Here is a 23,153-nt window from a genome sequence, read left to right on the forward strand (position 1 = left end):
GTGATCTACCCACCTCAGCCTCCCAAAGTGCTGCGACTACAGGTGTGAGCCACCGCGCCCGGCCACATCAGTCTTTTTTATGATAGTTGCAAAATGATGTTTTTCCAGTGCCAGTGCCCCCTCCAGTTTTTTATCTTGGCCTTTTGCTGTAAACTGGACCCTTCCCTTTTATCCATTTATCTGTCTATTATCAGTTTGAATTTATGAATTTTTTTCAGTGTTTCATAATTCATTACTGACCTTTTCTTGCTCAAAGTTTTCCAGAATTGGTTAGTGAGCATTCCTTCAAGCCAGTTCTTGTGTCCTTTTGACGTGTGCCTCTATCTTTTTTGGAGGACTTACTTTCAGACACAAGATCTTCCAGTATCTATCTCCAGGGCAGCTTGGTCTCAAGGAGAATTTTAGTGGGAAAGAAAAATAGCAACTAAAACTATAATACCAAAAGCCTAAACAGATGAGATGAAGTAGATAGTTGACAAAGGTTCCTCCTTTTTAGTTGATGTAACTCTTGTAGCTTATGTTGTCAGCTCTGTTTTGTGGAATGCTTTTTAGTTGCCTGCAGGTGTGCTGAGTCAGACATTGCCAGCAGGGTTTTGAGCAGAGGGGTAGAGATGTGTCTAAACTTACATTACCGTGGTGAGAGTGAGGAAAGAGACCTCTCCTGAGAAGGTGAAAAGCAGCTGGTGAAAAAGTAAGAGGCAGTAAACTGCTCTTGTATTTCAAGCCCTCCCACCACCATTTCTCTAGTCCAGGGGGCTCTTCCTTTTAACATTAGAATGTGCGTTTTCTAATTTCCCAGTGATCCCTCCAAGTCTGTGGGATGGCCTGGAACGTAAAAACACTTAGCAAATACTTAGCAATTAAAAGGAAACAATGGAGGAAGCTTTAAGAATTGAAAAATCAAGATAATAAGTAGAGAATTTGACCAAACCTCCCCCTGCCAACATTCCCCCATCCCCAGAAAGGAAGAAAATGTATGTAGATAAAAGGACAGAGAAAGACAGGGAAAGCTGTGGTACTAGAAGAAAGAGTATGGCCCCGAGCTTCCAGTGTGCTTACTACCTGAGGAATCCTGACACGTTCTGTTTCTCTGTATAAAATCATGAACAAATAAAAAAAGAAAAAAATTTAAAGTAAATAAAATAAAATCATAAACGTTTTGCTTAGTGGGAAAAAAGCAAATTTTATCTTGGTTGCAGTTATCCAGCAACAGTATCTGGACACCTGAACTAATTTTAGCACAGCTGCTCACGTCAGATTGCTCTTTCAGCATGAAAAATCACGAGAGGTCAAAGAAGCATCGAGAAATGGTGGCCTTGCTAAAACAACAGCTGGAGGAGGAGGAAGAAAATTTTTCAAGACCTCAAATTGATGAAAATCCATTAGATGACAATTCTGAGGAAGAAATGGAAGATGCACCAAAACAAAAGTACTTCTAAATGTTAAATGTCACTAGAAATACTTATCACATTCAGAGATTGCATTTAAAGGTTTTGTTTTGTTTTTTTTTTAGATAGAGAATTGCTCTGTCGCCCAGGCTGGAGTACAGTGGCGCAATCTCAGCTCAGTGCAACCTCCAACTCCCGGGTTCAAGCGATTCTCCTCCCTCAGCCTCCCAAGTAGCTGGAACTACAGGCACACACCAGTATGCCCAGCTAATTTTTGTATTTTTAACTGAGACAGGGTTTCACCATGTTGGCCAGGCTCGTCTTGAACTCCTGATCTCAGGTGATCCACCTACCTCGGCCTCCCAGAGTGCTGGGGTTATAGGCGTCAGCCACCGAGCCCGGCCTTAAAGTCTGTTGTATCCCAAGGAAGTTACTCTGTTATGCTAATATTGTCTCCATATTTTCTAGTTCATGGAACTTTATAGTGTTGAAGGGGATACAAACAGAATGTCAACTATAATATTTATAGAACATATTATCACTATCTTAAAAGCAGTTTTTATACCTGGCAATTGATATGCTAATTATGATCCATTGAACTACAGCCTTTTGTTATTCTCTAAAATGACAATGTGAATACTTTATTTTCCTTTTAATGCTTTATGATATTAAATATTTTTAATCTTTTACTTCTATTTTACTACTTTATCACTAGTGTTTCAATTTTTTTTTTTTTCCACTTAAATCTTCACAGAGTCAAGTATTTGACATTTCGATTTATATTTGCTCTTAGGCTTTCTAAAAAACAGAAGAAAAAGAAACAGAAACCAGCACAGGTATGTTAGAAAGGTTTTGTTAATATTAAATGCCAACTATAAAGTTGCAGTGCTCTTGTTTATTCAGTGTCGTCTGTATTAAGGAGAGAGACATAATTTTATGTTGGTTGTAAGCTTGATTAAAAGGAATTGGAAATATTTTCCTTTTTTAGTGCTTCCCTCCCTTGTATGTATGTAATAACTGACTTAATTATGACTACCAGTGTGTTTAACAGGTATGCATGTAGAATTCCCCTGGTATGAATTAGCTGAGTTTTCAGTATTAAAAATCTGAATACATCTCATAAAAGGGCTTTTAAGTCAAGATAGCAATTAAAGTCTTGAAATAGGAAAATCTGGGATTGGTCATTTTTTTTATCTAAGTTTATTTCTGCCAACAACATAAACATTGCAAAAGGAACATTTGGTTAGAAACTTGTAATGATTATGAGTCTTGAAAAAATGTTTCTATTTTTCTGAAGTTTTAAGTAATTTAAATATTTCACAGCTGAAGTCCAAATTCATTATCTTAAGGGACTATTTTTAAATAAAATGGTATTATGTTGTTACACCTATAAAAATAAAGTGAATTTGTCCATTTTACCAAGGATATTTGGTTTTATGCCATTTTAGTATAATCTAGTTATATTAACTTACATTAAGTATTAAATATTTTTAATAAAACGCATTAATGCTTTTTAATAAAACTTTAGATTTGACTTATTTATCCAAATGGTTATAATAATATATTTGATAGTCTTTTTAAAATCAGTTTCCTATTCCAAAAATGATACATAACACATGAGTTAATCACTTAAAATTGTAATTTGGAACTTTTTGCTTCAGTTATAAAACCACATAGCAAATGTGTATTCTTTTTATAAATTGACGCCTACCGTCATCCATCCAAACACCTTATAATTATTAGTTTGGAACACTTTCTCTTTCCTTTGCGTATGTCAGTACCACTACAGTAAGGAAAAAGTAAATGGAGAGAGATTTATATTTAACCTGAGCCTGTATTACCTTGATTAATGGAGCATAGATTCTATTGATTGCAACCATAAACACATATATTAGTATTTTCTTACTGGTGAAAATGCTTCAAATGAACACCTCATTGTTTCTCACAAAAGCTGTATTCCTTTAATAGCATCCCTCGTTTATGATTCCTGATTGTAGCAAGTTCAGACCTAGCTTGATGTAGCACTTTTCCTGATATTTTCCAAGATCTTTTTGAAGGGAAGGGCAGTGTGGAGACATGTACTGATAGATTTAAGAGCAGATGGCAGCAAATAATAAGTATCTTGAAACTTGAGATTGGGAAAGTTTTCTGTATGGCCAGAAAAATTCCGTAAACAACAAGGATTATACAGGAAAACCCTCCCAAATTAAAACTGAATGTAAATAGAAACAAATGACCCTGACTGACAGGAAAGAAAATTTAATTCAGGTAACTGAAACATAGTACTCTGACTGAATACGTTCCATGGGATATAGTTGAAAGATAAAATTAACTGCCAAAAGGTAAGTCCTGAATTTGTTTTTTTTTTTTTTTTGGTGGTATTGGTGTGGTATTTTTTAACGTAAATGAATAATATTTTCACCAATTTCATAGGAGGCATTGTCACTATTGAATTTTTTTTTGATATGCAGAAAATTTGAAGTATTATGTAGTTAAATTTTTCTGTTCTTTGTTGATCTATATTTAATGTTGTGTCTAAGAAAATGATGCCAAGACCCATGTCATTTCTTTCCCCTATATTTTTTCTAAGAGATTTGTTAGTTATTTCTTATGTGTAAGTATTTTATTTAAAATATTTTTTGTATGTGATTCAAGGAGAGGATCCAGCTTTATCAGTGTATATATGTAGTTTTCAACATTTTTTTTTGAAGTGATTATCTTTTCTCTATTGTGTGCTCATGGCAACTTTGTGGAAGATCATTTAATCATGTACAGAAGAGTTCATTTCTGTGCTTTATTCTGTTCTGTTATCTGTTTATCTGTCTTTGTGTCAGTACCACATTGTCTTTGTTATTGTAGATTTTAATATGTTTTGAAATCAGGAAGTATAATGCCTCCTCTTTTTCGTGAGTGCTTGGCTAGTTATAGTTCATAATCAAATTTAAAAATTCTAAACAACAGGTCTGTAAAAAAAATCCTGTGCTATTGGGATTTTTATAGAAGTTGAATTTGTTCACAATGTAGGTTGTATTGACATCTTAAAAAAATTAAATTATTTGACCCTTGACCCCCCCCCCAAAAAAAGGAATTAAATGAATAAATTGTTGCTGGGAACCATATTCTTTTTGTGGGAAGAGGGAAATACAAACAGAGAGAGAAAGAGAAGAAGAATACTATGGAGTTGGATTGAAGTGGAGATGTTGGTATGAGCCCATGATTTAAAGAAAGTAAGTGTGTGAGCAGTGTGCATTGTGAGGACCTAGAAGCAGTGACACCCCTAGCATTGAGCACACCTAGTATACATGTATTGGTTTTTAAGTTCCCTTTTCCATGAAAAGGAAACAGGCTTGATCTTTGGAGAAGTAGCTGATTTCAGGGCTGAGACTGGGAAAGCGGAACATGAGCCTAGAGGATCTTATACTAGAAACTAAGGAAGTGCTCAAAAACTGATAGGGATACATTAGAAATACTCAAGATCTAGCTTGCAGGGCCTGCCAATTTGGGAAAATTGGAGTCATCAAAAGGAATAAAGCTAATAGATCTTCATACATTGCATTTGTTAAAAATAAATTTATGTATCTATATTGACTTTTAGAAGAGTGAGAGTTGGCCAGGCGTGGTGGCTCACACCTGTAATCTCAGCACTTTGGGAGGCAAAGGCGGGCGGTTCACAAAGTCAGGAGTTCGAGATCAGCTTGGCTAACATAGTGAAACCCCATCTCTACTAAAAACACAAAAATTAGCTGGGCGTGGTGCCACGCACCTGTAATCGCAGCTGTGGAGCCTGAGGCAGGAGAATCGTTGGAACCCTGGAGGCTGAGGTTGTAGTGAGCTGAGATCACGCCACTGCACTCCAGCCTGGGCAACAGAGCAAGATTCCATCTCAAAAAAAAAGAGTGGGAGTTGGAGAAAGGAGATGGGAAAGCTGTATTATTACGGGAGAATATTAATTAGTACAAGTGCAAATGACAGAAGTAATAGAGGGAGAAAATCACTCTTCTACATCCACCAGTATATAAATGTTTCAGGCAAAAATCATGAATAGATGCCAAGTATATTCAGTAAATAGTTATGGGGACAGGATATTCACATAGTCTCAGCGTCACACTCTAGAGATTACTTATTAATTAAAAAAGGGAAAATGTACTTTATAGTTGAAAAATCTGGCAATACCACCCCAGCCAAATGATCAAACTTACTAATATCACTGAAAAATGTGACAAACGCATTTTGCTTCCTGGGATTATAGTATTATGCTAGAAATGTTTACTCTGAATCTGATCATTTGGAAACAACCAAACAAAGCCAAATTATGGGACACTCTACAAAACATCAAATTGTCAACATAATGAAAGACAAAACAAAAAAGTGGGGGAACTGTTCTAAAATAAAGGAGGTTAAAGATACTTGACAACTAAATGCAACATGTGATCCCTGATTACACCCCCTATCCTGTATGTCCCAATAGGGGAAAAGGATTAATTGGTAAATTTGAATGTGGGTTGTGTAACAAATAATATCAGCATTAGATTCTTGAGTGTGAGTATTGTGCCAGAGAATGTTTTGATTCTTAGGATGTACCTGGCAAAGATTCATATCTGCCTGCAAGCTCACTTTCAGATGGCTTGGGGGAAAAGTGTGTGTTGGGAGAGAGAAGAGGTGGAGAGAGCGAGCACAAATGTGCCAAAATGTTGCTTGAAAACAGACAGGTACACTTAGGATAGGTTTGCCCGGTATCTTTCTTGTTTTTTTTTTTTTTTTGAGACGGAGTCTTGCTCGGTCGCCCAGGCTGGAGTGCAGTGGCTCAATCTCGGCTTACTGCAAGCTCCGCCTCCCAGGTTCACGCCATTCTCCTGCCTCAGCCTCCCATGTAGCTGGGACTACAGGCGCCCGCCACCGCACCTGGCTAATTTTTTGTATTTTTAGTAGAGACAGGGTTTCACCGTGTTAGCCAGGATGGTCTTGATCTCCTGACGTCGTGATCCGCCCGTCTCGGCCTCCCAAAGTGCTGGGATTACAGGTGTGAGCCACTGCACCCGGCCCTCTTTCTACTATAATGCCTGTTTGTTGTTGCAGTTGTTTGTGACTGTAGAAAAATAGTTGCTCATTGCTTATCATTTGGAAATATGGAAAAGTATCATCCTTAATTTTACCTGTAGAGATTACTTAATAAAGAATTAAATTGTGATTACAATTATGTATAATTTTCTCTCTTCTGCTTTTGCTAATATGTTGTATTTTTTCACATAATTGAATATCTTTGGAAACATGATACTTAAGCACTTCAGAATTTTTCTTCATATATTCAGCCATTCACTTTTTGAACATTTGGATTGTTTTCAGATTTCTGCTAATTTACTGTCTCTGTAATGAGCATCCATGTTCTTAACTTACCTGCTTCCCCTTTTTATTTCCCGAAAGGATATAACTATTTGGCAACATAACATAAAAAACTAGTAGTAGTAGATTTATTTTGTAATGGCACATACGTTTTATTACCTAGAATTATGATGACAATTTCAATGTAAATGGAACTGGAGAAGGAGTAAAGCTTGATCCAGAAGATACTAACTTAAATCAAGACGGTACCAAAGAGTTGGAAGATAGTCCCCAGGAAAATGTCAGTGTCACAGAGATCATTAAACCATGTGATGATCCAAAAAGTGAAACTAAAAGGTAAGTCAAAGTTGCATATTATTTGTGAATTACTGAGTATTGATAGTAAGGATATAGCTTTTCATATATCAAATAAAATCTTCTTTCCCATGACTGACCAAGTAATTTAGATGTATCTGTACATATTTGCATATAGATACACACACATATGTATACAGATGAAGAGCATTGAGAAGAGGATGCTAGAGGAATGTGCCCACACACATCTCAGCAGCATGGCCAAAATCAGAAAGATGTCACTTTGATCCAGTTCTTGTTGCCCTTATCCTGCTGTGGTGCTGATTTTGTCGTGGATCATTAACCCTTGATGCTTACATGAGAACAAGACTCCTGCTGCCTCCCTGGAGTGTTACTAACCAAATCTCCATGCTCATGACAGCAGCTTTTGTTGGGCCCCACTATGTTGTGAGGATGCATGGCAGCAGCTGGGGCCCTTCCTGCTTAGAGGAGCCCTGGACTCTTGGTGCTGCACAAGGCCATGGTGTGGCCTAGGAGGAGGTCTCACTCAAGGGAGGTAGCCAGTCCTGTCCTCTCCTTCCTCTTCTTGTCTGACTTTCTTTTCCCCATCCTCCTCGGTTCCTCTAGAACAGAGAATCATTTCTTATTTCTTGAGGAAAGATCTGATAGTGAGGAGCTTCAGGTTTCTGTCATTACAGAACCCTGAAAAGAATTAAAGTGACAGAGCAAAGTGGGAGCATGAGGTAAAAATGCTAACACTGGAGCAACAGTGATGGGGTGGGGGAGTGTGTGTACTTTGGGGTTTAAGGCACTTAGGGGTTTAAGGAAGGAGGAAACAGATGTGACTGAGGCCTACGATATGGCTCTGGCTATAGAAGAAAGTATATAAAGAACTACACAAACTGGTCATGTTGAAGCTTTGAAGAACTTTGGAGAGTAGAAGCCTAGAAGGGGAAATTCATATTTATTTCACTCTGACACCAGGTGTTTGTTCCCTTTCTGCTAATGGGGAAACTGCATTTCAGGTTAATTGTCCAAAGACAAAAGCTGTTGAGTAGAAAGGCTGGCACTTCATTCTACCTGCCTGATGACTTGAAGGCACCCAGATCATCTGGCTCCACGGAGCCTATATGTCCTGTGGGATGGGCACAAGGGTGGGCCAAGAGGAGGGGCTGTGGGCCTCTGAACCCCTTCTTCATCTAAAACTAAAATTTTCACTTGTTTTCCATGTTACTTCTTTTTTTTTTTTTTCCAGAGATGGAGTCTTGCTCTGTTACCCAGGCTGGAGTACAGTGGCACAATCTCGACTCACTGGAATCTCCGCCTCCTGGGTTCAAGCAATTCTCCTGCCTCAGCCTCCCAAGTAGCTGGGACTACAGTCTTGCACCGCCTCACCTGGCTTTTTTTTTGTATTTTAGTAGAGAGACGGTTTCACCGTGTTACCCAGGCTGGTCTCAAACTCCTGACCTTGTGATCTGCCTGCCTCGGCCTACCAAAGTGCTGAGATTACAGGCATGAGCCACCATGCCCAGCCTCCATGTTGCTTCTACATGAGAATTGGTCTGGGGAGGAAGAAGGGTTCTCAGACTTGGGCAACCACTGATATAGTTCAGCTCTCTCATTTCACTGATGTGAGAAAAGGATTCAGAGAATTCAAGTGACTTCCTCACAGCTGCAGCATGGCAGGGCTAAGATAGATACATTACACCCACCACCCTCCCCACACTACTCCTGTCCCCTGGATCCAGGGCCTTTATGCTGGGCTCCTCTGCTGCTTCTCTGGAGTGGTGTGGACACTAGCCACCTACTGAGGCATGTTTTTTAAAAAAATTGTGTGTGTGTGTGTGTGTAATATTTTTAAAAAATAAAGGTCTTAGATATCAGCTTCAGAGATGTAACTGTCTTTCATAATATAAGTGATGTTTGCCGGGAATATTATCCTAAATTTGTTAGACATATTTGTGTCATATCTGTGATGATAGTTTGAAAATTAGTATGTATTATTTGTTGCCTTTTATGCCATTGTATCCTTTTCTTGATGTTTTCAAAGCTAGCTGAATCCTACACAATATGTTACACTCCTAGTCTGCATCTTTTTAATGCACGGGCCATTTAACTTAACACAGACCATTGGCCTCTGCTTGAAGAGCAGTATACCTATAAACCGGAAGCATTACCATTAACTTACTCATTGTAACCCATCTTGTCTGTTCTGTACAGTATAGTGGGACCCAGATTTTTACCCTATTAATTTGGTTAGCGCAAATGAGGGAAAGTATGAAATGCCTAAGGAAAACTGAAATTCATGTAGGAGATGAGTAGAGGAATGTTCAGCAGTTCAAGCAGAATAAGAGGAACCCAGCTACATCATTTCTGATCTAAATGATACGGTGGGGAAAAACCATCATATCAACAGAAAGGACATAATTTTTAAATAAAAGTAAATTCCTTACATTGAGCAAATTTAATTTTATGAAAAATGTATTACAGAGTCTTTGTTTCACTCATTTCTCTGTGCAACTATTGAAATGTTTGTTAGACTGGATCACGTTCAAGAAGTTAATATTAGGCCTGGCACGGTGGCTCACACCTGTAATCCCAGCACTTTGGGAAGCCGAGGCGGTGGATCACGAGGTCAAGAGTTTGAGACCATCCTGACCAATATGGTAAAACCTGTCTCTACTAAAAAATACAAAAATTAGCTGAATGTGGTGGCACGTGCCTGTAGTCCCAGCTACTCAGGAGACTGAGGCAGGAAAATTGCTTGAACCTGGGAGGCAGAGGTTGCGGTGAGCCAAGATCACGCCACTGCACTCGAGCCTGGCAACAGAGTGAGGCTCCATCTCAAGAAAACAAACAAAAAGAAGAAGTTAATGTTTTTGGGGAGCCACACTTCATGTCAGATCATTTATGATTACTATTGGTTGGTTATGAAGATGGTTTGCTTCTTTAAATAGAGTATTGAGTGCTTTGTGCTTTTTTTTTTTTTTCTGAAACAGAGTCTTGCTCTGTCACCCAGGCTAGAATGCAGTGGTGTAATCTTGGCTCACGGCACTCTCTGCCTCCTGGGTTCAAGTGATTCTCCTGCTCCTCCTCCCGAGGAACTAGGATTACAGGTGCCTGCCACCACGCCCAGCTAATTTTTTGTATTTTTAGTAGAGACGGAGGTTTCACCATGTTGGCCAAGCCGGTCTCAAGCTCCTGACCTCAAGTGATCTCCCCGCCTTGGCCTCCCAAAGTGCTGGGATTACAGGTGTGAGCCACTGCGCGTGGCAGTGCTTTGCTTTTTATGAAAACACTGTATAAAACATTCAGAGATATTTTAAGAACCTTGTTTTAACTTTGTTTCAACTGTTTTAAGTAAATTCCTTAATTTTTATGCCAAATTTGATATTCAATTTGATTTTTGAAGTTGCTTTTTAAAGCTATTCATTTGAGATGTAAAGATTATTTAAATTGCCTTTAAAATTAATGAATTAACCTTTAAAGTGCATTTCACTTTTTTGAGTGTTCTTTAGAGCACTCAAATAATGATGATTAAAAGGAGTACGTTATTTTTTGATTATGCTGAATTATTTATTTTCCAGTGTTCCTAAACCCAAAGGAAAGAAAACCAAAGATATGAAAAAACCTGTCAAAGTACCTGCTGAACCACAAGCAATGGTAGGTCAAAATCATATTCGTATCTCTTTAGCATATCTTGCTGTTTAAGCAATATAATGATCTAAAGATGGAAATGTGTATTTGGTGAGTCATTCCCCAAAGAACCTGCAAAGACGTGGATCCATCAACAGTTTTGTTTGATAAAGGTAGAATTTGTATATATAGTGTATCTTTTTTTTCATTAAAATAAAAAGAAGCACATTGGAAATGCTTGACTGTACCAGAACAGTTACTGTTGCTTTCTGTTACTTTTCAATCTAAAGCCTTTGTGATAAGAATTACATGTGTCAAGTTCTGGAGATTACTTGTGAAGCATAAACTCTTCCTCCGTTCTAGTCCATGGGGTACATGCTATTGAAAGATTCAGGACCCTTAAAGTTAATCGTGTTGATTAGTGGGATTTAACCTCCAAGAACATCTGCCTTTGTTGGACCTGTTTATTAGCTGTCCACTCTGTTAAAACATCTTTATTTTACAATTGTTTGATGCTTAATCTTGACATTAAAACCTAAAACACTACTTTTACGTGATAATGCTTACTTTTATTTATGATTTTTTGCCCTTCTCAGAGTGATGTTCTTATCAGCTGTACAACCTGCCATAGTGAATTTCCATCCCGGAATAAACTTTTTGACCATCTAAAGGCCACAGGTCATGCAAGAGCACCTTCATCATCATCTTTAAACAGTGCAACAAGTAGTCGAAGCAAGAAAGAGAAACGTAAAAACAGATAGAGATTCTGCCTGTGCTTTTGTTTGACTGTCTCTAGATTTTGAAACCAAAAAACTGAACTGAAATCATCTAAAGAGTTAAAATTTCAATGATCTGCAATTAATTACATTGTGGAAGATTATTTTTTATCTTGTAAAAACATTTTTTTGGTTTAATATATATTTTTAAAACATTTCACTAGTGATTGAATTCTACTTTTGCCATCTGAATTGACTTGAATGTCTTAAAACAGGTAAATACTGTAAAGTGTATATTCTTGATGTTTGTTGGCTCATGTGGACAGAAATGTACAGGGAGAATTACATTATTTTAACACATAGAAGTGCTCCTTTCTGCTTTATTTTGTGAATTTCACGTTACTTTTACTTAATGCTTTTGTATTTTGTTAATCCTTCATAATATGTGAAAAACTCGGATCTTTTAAAAAGCATCACAGATCATTTTTCCACATGACACTGGATCCGATTTTAAAAATTATTTTTAAATAACTGATTATGGGTTATTGTGTTTTTTTCTCAAGAACAATGATAGGTAGAAACTAATTGAACATTTGTAGTTGTGTTTCAAGAATAGTATCTCTTCAAGGTTTTACTTGATTTAATTTGATATTTTACTGGTTTACCAGTAAGGTATGTTGTTCAGTTTTTTGCTCTGATTTGAATTGTGGAGGTGGAAGCAAATTAGTTTACATGGCATGTCCTCCCTAGGCACAGTGATAGCTGTAAAGTATGACGGAACAAGGTAGCAGATGGTACAGAATTTATACTATTTAACAAGAGATGTGTTATTCTTCATCGGGTTTTTTCTTCACTATTTTCAGACTTTTTTTTTCTTTTTTTCCCGTGACTCAATGGAGAAAAACTTTGTTAATGAAAGATTTTGTGATAGAGCTGATGCTTTTACCATCTGTTCTATAGCAGTGATGAATATTAACACAAAAGAAATATGGAGAACTGTTATAACTGAGTGTTAGAACAGTCGTGTACATTGATCAATATTGAGTCCATTTTTAGGATGGATTAGTCAGTTCTTTTAATTGGTCTTGAAAGTAATTCTAAACTCACTGGCTTGAAATGTATACTTTCCGTACAATGAAGTTATTGCTTTCCGCATATCCTCGAATCTTCAGATTAACGAACAAATTTTCAATTATAGATCAGCTCTAAAACACTAAAATCCTTAATGGCAAGGTCTTTTCTGATAGCTTCATGGATAGTATTGATGATCAGCTTTCTTCTGTGTTATTGACTTAAAAATAACCATTTGAACCTTAAATTTTTTTCTTTTCCATTTAGAGATATATTTTTTTCTTTACCTTCATACATTTTTATTTCTTGCTAATTTCTATCACTAATTCCTCATAATTGTCCCCGCTCCCCTTCTTGATCTCTTCAGGTGGAATACTAGCCAGTTTCATATCTTCTGATCTCTTATCCTGAGACTTCTGAATGTGCTCTACTTTCTTCTTATCTGAACTAGATGAATTGGCTGTAATTATGAATAGGAATATAAATGAACCAGAGGACATACTAGTCACATGTTATTATATAGTAAAAAATAGGAAGTCATCTTGAAAGGCAGTTAATGTACTGCAAATGTCCCTTACAACTTCTTTGCTTTCTCTTATACCGAACATGCAGGTATTTAATTTGTTTCATGAGGGTTGAGTGGAGTTACTTGTCACTTTTATTCAGATTGACAAAAATCAACCGTAGTTTTCAAGGGATCTTCGTGAGTTGTGACTGGAAGCTGACCTGAGTCTTGTGTCTCATCCTTTGTGATGTTGAGAAATCATCTGATTTCTCAGAACTTTTTCTTATCTCTAACACAGTTCTTACCATAATAATATTGTCTCCATTTATCATACAGGATCATTATGAAGGTAAAATGAAATAGTATATATGAAAATGCTTTTTAAACACAAAAGCTTTATACAAAATATTGTTAAATTTAATTAAGGTAAATCTTTTTTAGTTCATACATTTGCAGACTAAAGTATACATGTTGGATTAAACGGGCAACTAAGTTTTATAGGAATTTGCTTCCTAAGTCTACTTCTGAAGAGGAAAACAGAAACATACCATATATTATGCTAAGGGTAAAATATTTTTGGTGAATTGCAGACATTTAATTTCACTTGTCTGAGGTAAAACAATATTCTAAAATACATGGGCATGCTTCTTACACTGATCTCATTAGAGGTCAGTGATAAGTACCCATCTTGATTGAAGTTAGCTCAGATGTGGAGATTCATAGAATGAGGGTTCCAGGAGGAGAGAGTTAGGGGAAATCCCATTTTCTTTCTGTAATTCATTCAATGTTGCCAAAGCTAGGGGTTCCCTACAAAGCCCATTTAGACTTTCCCTGCTTCAAAATAAGAGCAGTATCCTTAGCTCTAGCCAAGCATTTTTCTAATTCCTGCCTTTGATCACAAAGAAGAAAAAGCAGAGCTGTGAATGAATTAGTGGAGGTCAGTCACATCAGAGTTCATGACCTAGTGATTGCTGGTGAAGTAATATTGGAATTTTGGTTCCATGCAAAGACTTATAATGGGTTTCATCAGAAGTTTTCATTTTTTCTAAATCCTCCCGTACAAAATTTTCTGATTGGAAACTCCTCTGTATTTGTAGAAGATTGTCTCAAAAATTGTGGTTTAACTCATACAGGAAGTAAAACTCTTATAGCAAGACATAGTTTCATTTTAGACATAGTTTTCATTTTCATTTTAGAGGACCCCCCAAAATCCCATGAATACTCTGGTGATGATTCTAGCCTAACCTTCAACATAAAATAATGAAGAGAACTTTTAAACTCTTCTATGAATTCCTAAACATTACTATTTATGTGGCGGAAGTTCTGTTTCCTATAATCTGCAATGCTGAAGTATCTCTATTCAATTCCCTTCCTTATCTGTTAAGTTTAATGTCTGTATACTAAAATTATAGGCTGTTGGGATTGGAACGGAAAAATAGAGGTGATTTTCAGATTTCTTGTTCCATGGAAAAGGAAGCCGAGCTCAGAGAGATATGAGCTCCACAGCCACAGCTGGTTAGGGGCGGCTGCCATTAGAACAGGGCAGATGCCTGGACTCCCAACTCAGGAGACCTTCTGTTACACCCCAAAATGTGTTCCATGGGAAGAGAAAGATTACTTTTAAGACAAAGCAAGATAATTTTGAAGAAGGACGAGAGGAAGAGGCATGAACTTGTCCTAACAATATCAAATAATATTTTAAAGGTATACCAGTTAAAGCAGTGTGTGGCTGGTGCCAGTAGAGGTCAGTCAAGGGATCCCTGATGAGAATAAAGAGCCCAGAAACAGGTCAGATAGGGCAAGTTCTATGGGAAAAACAATATATACTACCTTATACCCTTCCCCAAAAACAAAGGGATTAAAGACCTAAATATGAAAACAACTTCTAAATGAGAATCTATAAGGTTATTTTCATGGTTTTGCAAATGAGAAGGATTTCTTTAAAGCAAGACACAAAAGACACAGGAAAAAATGACGCATAAAATCATGGCTTCTATAGAACAACAGACACTGTAAAAGAACAAGCTATAGACAGGAAGGAAATGTTTGCAATGTTTATAACTGTCAAAGGATTAGTATCTGGAATACTTTAAAAAAACAAAATAACCTCATACAAAAGTCATTGAGAAAATGACAGCCATGCATTAGAACAGCAATTCTCAAAATTTTTGGTCTCAAGATCCCTTTACACTCTTCAAAAGTGAGAACCCCAAAGAGTGTTCGTGTGTGTGGGTTAAATCTATTGATATTTTCTGTTAGAATTTAAAAATTATTTATTAAGGAAAACATTAAGAAGAATGATTAGTTTTCAAAACAAAAACTTAACGAGAAGAGTGGCGTTGTTTTACATTTTTACAAATCTCTTTTAACATTTAGCTTAATAAAAGATAGCTGGCCACTCATACCTGCTTCTGCAGTCTGTTGCTGTGTGTTTTGGTTGAAGTATGTGAAGGAGAAAATCAGCCTCACATAGATAGGTAATTGTTTAAAAAAAAGGGACCTTGCAGACCCACTGAATGGGTCTCAGGGGACCCCTAGGGTCCTTGGACCACACTTAAAATTGCTGTATTGGAAAAATGGATGAACTATATGAACAGAAAAAGCCTGAGTAGTAAAAAAAAAAAAAAAAAAAATGTGGAAAGATTATTACTGTCCTGATAATCAGTGAAATGTGACCTAATTTTTTCATGCTTTCAGATTAGCAAAAGGTAAAAAGTCACAAGATCTAGTGGTGGTAAGAATGGAGCAATAGAAACACGTTCACTTCTTTTGGAGTAAAAACAGGTTCAATTTGATGATGTCTAAGAAAGTGAGGTTTGCATACTCTGTGACCCAACAATTCTAGGTATACACTTAAGAGTCTCTCTTCCCAAAGTGTGGGCCACAGAGCAGCAGCATGGGCTTCACCTGGGAAGCTTGCAACTCTCAGGTCCTGACCTGGACTTGCTGCACCAGACTCGGTGGTTAAGATTTCTTAGGTGACTCATGCTCATGAAACCTTGAGAAGCAATCTTCTAGCGAACCATGCACATGCGTACAAGGAAATGTACAAGAAGGCTCACAGCTGAATTGTTTTTTCCAGGAAAAGTTGGAAATAACCTAAAGGCTCATGAGCAAGAAAATGGATAAGTAAATTGTGGCCTATTTATAGATGGTAAACAATTGAGCAGTTAAAATGAATGAACTTGATCTGTAATGTGGGTGGCCCTTGAAAAAATAGTGAATGAAAATAAGCTGTCACAGGAGATGCATGCCATTTATACAGATTTTTAAGAAACTATGTTGATTGTTATTTATAGAGAGAAAGTATAGAAACATAATGAGAAAGCAGTTGCCTTGAACTCAGAGGAGAGTAGAACTGCTTGTGGCTGCAAAAGGGGTCTCTTCTGTTTCTTTCTTTCTTTTTTTTTTCCAAAAATCCGAAGGAAGATGTAAGCATTTGTTAAATTCTGGATGGTGGGTCCCTGGGGATTTGTTACTCTGGTTCTAACAAAATACTTCAAGTATCAAGAAAAGTACAGATCAGTGTCTCACTTTGCTAGCAGAATATACACTTGCATGAAAGGGAAGATGAAAGGATTTAAGTTCCCATTTTTTATTTCTTGCATACTCCTTAAGCACACTGGCAGAGGCTATGTTCTCTCAGTATTCATCCTCCCTTTTAGAACTCTGATTATCAGATAAGTGCAAGGCCACCCAGAATATAAGGATTACTTTCCCGGCCTCACTTGCAATCAATCAGATCTGGTCAGTGATCCGAGCAACTTTGAGACATGTCCTTAAAGATAGGGGCATGTCGTTATTCCTTCTGCCAGCCAAAATGAAAAGGTAATGGCTGGAGCTCTGGTCCCTATCTGGGATCATGAAACCACAGAGGGCACAGCAACAAAAGCATAGGAGCTTCTACCCTTGACACCTCAGAGAGACCCTAGGAGCCCCAGATTGTCTACCTCTGCACTGGAAAGAAGAAAGCTTCTATGTTTCTGAAGCCACTGTCGTTTTGATCTGTCACAGATAATAAATCCTAACTGATTCATGTTTCCACATGTGTACAGTTAGCTAAGTGAGAGGTCTAGTTTAAACAGAGGCAAGGGCATGTGGGCATTTAACTCTCAGATCTTACATTGATTTCCAGTCCTGTGTACCAATCTGGCACAATTGTGAAGATTAGAGTCTTAAATGTGTGCACGGTGCTTGGCATGTAGTAGGCATTCAATAACTGGTAGTTTTTGTTTACTTCAAAAGTTTCACAGTATTCTTGCTTCATTTAACTGTTCACTTTGTTTTCTGAAAGAATCCCAACAACGGAATAATCCAGAGAGGTATCAGTGATTAAATTGATCCTGTACTATATATATATATTTTTTTTTTTGAGACACAGTCTCACTCTGTTGCCCAGGCTAGAGTGCAGTGGCATGATCTCAGCTCACTGCAGCCTCCACCTCCCAGGTTCAAGTGATACTCCTGCCTCAATCTCCTGAGTAGCTGGGAGTACAGGCACGCCACCATGCCCAGCTAATTTTGGTAGATGGTTCCACCATGTTGGCCAGGCTGGTCTTGAACTCCTGGCCTCAAGTGATCCACCCACCTTGGCCTCCCAAAGTGCTGGGGTTACAGGCCTGAGCCACCATGCCTGGCCCTGTACTGTATTTTTTTTTTTTTTTTAGACGGGGTCTCGCTCTGTCGCCCAGGCTGGAGTGCAGTGGCCGGATCTCAGCTCACTGCAAGCTCCGCCTCCCGGGTTTACGCCATTCTCCTGCCTCAGCCTCCTGAGTAACTGGGACTACAGGCACCCGCCACCTCGCCAGGCTAGTTTTTTGTATTTTTTGGTAGAGATAGGGTTTCACCGTGTTAACCAGGATGGTCTCGATCTCCTGATCTCATGATCCGCCCGTCTTGGCCTCCCAGAGTGCTGGGATTACAGGCTTGAGCCACCGCGCCCGGCCTGTATTTTTTAAAATATACTGTTACATATATGAAATTCTTTCTGCCTCAAATGGAAGAAAAATTTTAAAGGCTAAAGCTAGAAGCTGTCTTGAAGATCAGTGATCCTTAATTACATTAGAAGGCTCAGTACATTTTTCCAGATAATTACTTTGCTGTTAAAACTAGTTAGAGGGCCCCACATCAGTGATGTCCTTTTAGATACCATATGCCTTCTGAAAATAGAAAAGGGTCGAATTATTCTTTGCACTGCAAATCATTTGAATGTTACTTAGGGAAAATTTCTAACCATTTCTGAAATTGAAAAGGTTATAGAAACTCAGCATTTAGAAAAAGTGGTAGTTTATAGCTCTCTTCGCTTATTTTCAAATTAAATAAGAACTCATACTTTTGTGAGTCCAAAGGTTAAAGTTGTCTCAGCATATTGTGAAGCTGAATTCCCAACAGTTCCATCCAACAATGGAATCGGTATCAGGATGTGGTGAGCTACCTGTACCAGCGAGTGTACAGTCAGAGACTGGCCAGTCCTCTGTTAAAACACTGTAGAAAATGTGACAGCAGCTGTTGTGGCCAGTAGATTGTCTACCTGTAGTTGCAGAGAAGCCCAAGAGTTTGATGATGAGGCAGCAGATTTGAAATCTTTCCTTTTGAAATCTTTCTTTTTTTTTTTTTTTTTTGGAGACAAGATCTCACTCTGTCACCCAGGCTGGAGTGCAGTGGTGCGATCTTGACTCACTGCATCCTCTGCCTGGGTTCAAGCGATTCTCAAGCCTCAGCCTCCTGAGTAGCTGGGATTACAGATGCATGCCATCATGCCTGGCTAGTTTTTTTTTTTTTTTTTTTTTTTTTTTTTTTTGTATTTTTTGGTAGAGACGGAGTTTCACCATGTTGGTTAGGCTGGTCTCAAACTCCTCATGTCAAGTGATCCACCTCAGCCTCCCAAAGTGCTAGGATTACCGGTGTGAACCACCATGACTGACCCCTTTCTACTTTTTTGACGTAGGCTTTTATTGCTATAAAACCTCTCTCTTAGCACTGCTTTTGATGTATCCTATAGGTTTTGGTATTTTGCATTTCCATTTTCATTTGTTTAAATTTTTAAAAAGCTTATTTAAGGGCATGTTGCTTAATTTCCACGTGTTTGTATAGTTTCCCAAATTCCTCTTGTTACTAATTTCTAGTTTTATTCTGTTATGGTCTGAGAAGACATTTGATATTATTTCAAATTTTTAATTTTTTTTAAAAATTTTTTTTTTACCTTTTTTGTGGCCTAACGTACTAGGGAACCTTCAAAAGTTTGTGAAAAAAATTGGAATTAAAAGATTTTTTAAAATGTAAACTATATTTCTCAAAATAAGCTCATTCCTGGCCAGGCGCGGTGGCTCATGCCTGTAATCCCAACGCTTTGGGAGGCCGAGGCAGGCGGGTCACTGAGTCCGGGAGTACGAGAACAGCCTGGCCAACATGGCAAAACCCCATCTCTTCTAAAAACATGGAAATTAGCTGTTTGTGGTTCTGTGTACCTGTGGTCCCAGCGACTTGGGAGGCTGAGGCAGGAGAACCACTTGAACCTGGGAGGCAGAGATTGAGTGAGCTGAGATCACACCACTGCACGCCAGCCTGGGCGATAGAGTGAGCCAAAAAAAAAAAAAAAAGTCTCCATCCTGTTCAAGACACTTTCGTAAGTGACAATACCAGCCATTTAGTTCAGCCCTGAAGCACTGAGGAACCTGGGAATTTAACCATGTCAATGCAGTCTTGTTTCAATATTAACTGAAGAAAAATGGATGTCTTTTAGTTTTTTTTTTTTTTTTTTTTTGAGATGAAGTCTCACTCTCTCACTTCCCAGGCTGAAGTGCAGTGGCGTGATCTTGGCTCACTGCAAGCTCCGCCTTTTGGGTTCACGCCATTCTCCTGCCTCAGCCTCCTGAGTAGTTAGGAATACAGGCATCCACCACCACGCCCAGTTAATTTTGTGTATTTTTAGTAGAGATGGGGTTTCCCCATGTTGGCCAGGATGGTGTCGATCTCCTGACCTCGTGATCTGCTTGTCTCGGCCTCCCAAAGTGCTGGGATTACAGGAGTGAGCCACTGTACCCGGCTAGATTTTTTTTTAAGATAAGCAAAAAAAAAAAAAAGGAGCCAAATCAGTAATGTAAGGTGTATGCCTAATAATTTTCCACAGAAACTCACAAAATTCCTCTTATTACATAGAGAAATCATCAGAAGCATTGTTGTGATGGAGAAGCAGTCTCTGGTGATGCTATCCTGGGCATTTTTTGACTGAAGCTTTGGCTAACAGATGTTATTCTTTGGCCTTCCAGAAAATCAACAAGCAAAATTCCTTTACCATCCAAAAAAAACTGTTGCCATGACCTTTGCTCTTGACCAGTTCACTCTCACTTTGACTGGACCACTTTCACCTCTTGGTAGTCACTGCTTTGACTGTGCTTTATCTTCAAGATGGTACTGGTAAAGCCATGTTCCATCTTTTGTTATAATTTTTTGAAGCTATGCTTTAGGATCTTGATGCTACTTAAAAAACTTATATTGAAAGCTTTGCTCTTGTTTGTGCCTGATGACAGTGCAATGGTTTTGGTGCCCATCTGGTGAAAGTTTGCTCAACTTTAATTTTTCAGTCAGAATTGGTTGAAGTCTGAAACAATTGAGATGTCTATGGCGTTGGCTATCGTTTCTTCTGTTAATTGTTGGTCCTCTTCAAATAGGGCACAAACAACATGTATTTTTTTCCTTGCACATTAATGTGAATGGTCTGCTGCTGCAGGCTTCATCTTCAAACCATGTTGTCCCTTCTTAAAATGAATTACCCATTTATAAACTGCTATTTTTGTTGGGGCATTATCCCCATACATTTTTTTGTAAAACATGATTTTATCATCTTCCACCCGAGCTTTACCATAAATTGATGTTTGTTCTTCCTTCAATTTTAGCTGAATATATATATAGCTCTGATAGATTCTCTTTTCAAACGGATATCTTATCTTTCTTAGTGCCTCCAGCTAGATCCTGTTCTGATATGTTATGATAAGTTAGTACAAGGTTTAGTCCAAAAAATTTTGACATCCATGTGTAGTTTCTTCACAATATACATTTTTTCATGAATTTTGAATACCCCTTGTGTGGTCTCTTCTGGAAAATGTTCTATTTGTTGATGAGAAAAATGTATATTCTGCAGTTGTAGGGTGAAATGTTCTGTAAATGTTTGTTAGGTTGTTAGATTCATTTGGTGTATAGTAAAGGTTTGTGTGTGTGGTGTTTTTGTTTGTTTGTTTTTTGTTTTGTTTTCTTTTTTGAGACAGGGTCTTACTCTGTCACCGAGGCTGAAGTGCAGTGGTGCAATCATAGCTCATTGCAGCGTCAACTTCTCAGGACCAAGTGATCCTCCCACTTCAGCCTCCTGAGTAGCTGGGAACACAGGCATGCACCACCATGCTTGGCTAATCTTACTTTTTGTAGATATAGGGCCTCCCTATATCTTGTGTTGCCCAGGTTGGTCTTGAATTCCTGGGCTCAAGCGATCTGCCCTTCTTGGCCTCCCAAACTGTTGTGATTACAGGTGTAAGCCACCATGCCCAGCCTCTAGTGCAGATTAAGTCCATTTTTGTTGCTAATTTTCTGTCTTGATGATCTTTCAAGTGTGAAAGTGAGATGTTGACTTCTCCAATTATTATTATATTAGAGTCTATCTTTCTTTTTAGCACTAAGAATATTTGTTATATATATTTGGGTGATTTAGTGTGGGTGCATATATATTTACAATGTTATATCCTCTTGTTGAATTGATCCTTTTATCATTACATAATGATATATGATCATTGATCATCATTGACATAGATAATATAACCTTCTGTGTTTCTTTTTATTTTTATTTTTTTCCTTAAATTTTATATATTTTTTTTTCTTTCTTGAAACAGGGTCTCAGTCTGTTGCCCAGACTAGAGTGGAGTGGCATGATCATGGCTCACTGAAGCCTTGACCTCCTGGGCCCAAGCAATCTTCCCACCTCAGCCCACTGAGTAGATGGGACCACAGGCATGTGACACCTTGCCCAGCTAATTTTCTTATTTTTTTGTCGAGACGGGATTTCCCTGTGTTGCCCAGGCTGGTCTCCAACTCCTGAGCTCAAGCAGTCCTCCTGCCTTGGGCTCCTAAATTATTGGGATTATATGAGCTACTGCATCCAGCCTTATATTTTCTAATAGAAGTATAGCTCCTCCTGTGTGGTTTTGGTTTCCATTTGTGTGGAATATTTGGTTTCCATTTGTGTGGAATATTTGTTCTATCCCTTCAGTCTATGTGTGTCCTTACAGGTGAAATGAGCTTCTTGTAGGCAGCATATAGTTAGGTCTTGTTTGTTTGGTTTCATTTGGTTTGGTTTGGTTTTTTTTTTTTTTTTTTGAGACAGAGTCTGGCTCTCTCGCCCAGGCTGGAGTGCAGTAGTGCAATCTAGGTTCACTGCAACCTCTGTCTCCCAGGTTTAAGTGATTCTCATGCCTCAGCCTCCTGAATAGCTGGGATTACAGATGTGCACCCCCACATATGGATAATTTTTGTATTTTCAGTACAGACACTGTTTCACCATGTTGGCCAGGCTGGCCTTTAACTCCTAACCTCAAATGATCTATCTGCCTCATGAGGCCTCTGAAAGTGCTGGGATTACAGGTGTGAGCCCTGCATCTGGCTGGGTATTGTTTTTTTAGTTCATTTAGCCGGTCTGTATCTTTTAATTGGGGAATTTAAGCCATTTACATTCAAGGTTGTTATCTACAGGTGCGGACTTACTCCTGACATTTTGTTGATTGTTTTCTGATTGTTTGGTATTTTCTTTGTTCTCTACTTCCTCTTTTATTGTTCACCTTTACAATTGGTGGATTTCTGTAGTGAATATGTTTGAGTCCTCTTTCTTCTTCATTTTCTTTCTCATCTGCTCGCTCAGTGAGCTTTATACTTTCATGTGTTTTCATGATAGCAGAAAATATCCTTTTGCTTCCAAATGTAGGACTTCCTTAAGCATTTCTTTTAAGGTCTGTAGTGGTGATAAATTCCCTCAGTTTTTGCTTGCCTGAGAAAGACTATTTCTCCTTCATTTTTGAAGAGTAGTTTTTCTAGGGATAGTATTCTTGGTTGGCAGGGTTTTTTTTTTTTCTTTCATTTGAATATAGCATCCCATTGTCTCCTAACCTGTAAGATTTCAGCTGAGAAATCCACTGTTAGTCTGATGAAAATTCCCTTGAATCT

General features: G+C 38.1%; 1 protein-coding gene across 3 annotated transcripts in view; it reads left to right on the plus strand.

Annotated features, from left to right (window-relative positions):
* DNAJC21 (DnaJ heat shock protein family (Hsp40) member C21) overlaps positions 1-11,906 on the plus strand; it is a 25,712-nt gene extending 13,806 nt beyond the window's left edge. The window contains exons 8-13 of one of the 3 annotated variants that reach the window (XM_023216530.2): positions 1,271-1,429; positions 2,182-2,224; positions 5,963-6,097; positions 6,892-7,064; positions 10,610-10,685; positions 11,255-11,906. In XM_023216530.2, coding sequence (XP_023072298.2) covers positions 1,271-1,429; positions 2,182-2,224; positions 5,963-6,097; positions 6,892-7,064; positions 10,610-10,685; positions 11,255-11,419 — 751 coding nt within the window. In that variant the 3' untranslated portion in view covers positions 11,420-11,906. Of the gene's footprint in view, positions 1-1,270; positions 1,430-2,181; positions 2,225-5,962; positions 6,098-6,891; positions 7,065-7,200; positions 8,185-10,609; positions 10,686-11,254 lie in introns of those variants that run through there. The other 2 variants (XM_023216528.2, XM_023216529.2) reach the window with 2 other exon arrangements.
* The last annotated feature ends 11,247 nt before the right edge of the window (positions 11,907-23,153 follow it).

Source organism: Piliocolobus tephrosceles, chromosome 4 (assembly GCF_002776525.5).
Source record: "Piliocolobus tephrosceles isolate RC106 chromosome 4, ASM277652v3, whole genome shotgun sequence".
Lineage (NCBI taxonomy): Eukaryota > Metazoa > Chordata > Mammalia > Primates > Cercopithecidae > Piliocolobus > Piliocolobus tephrosceles.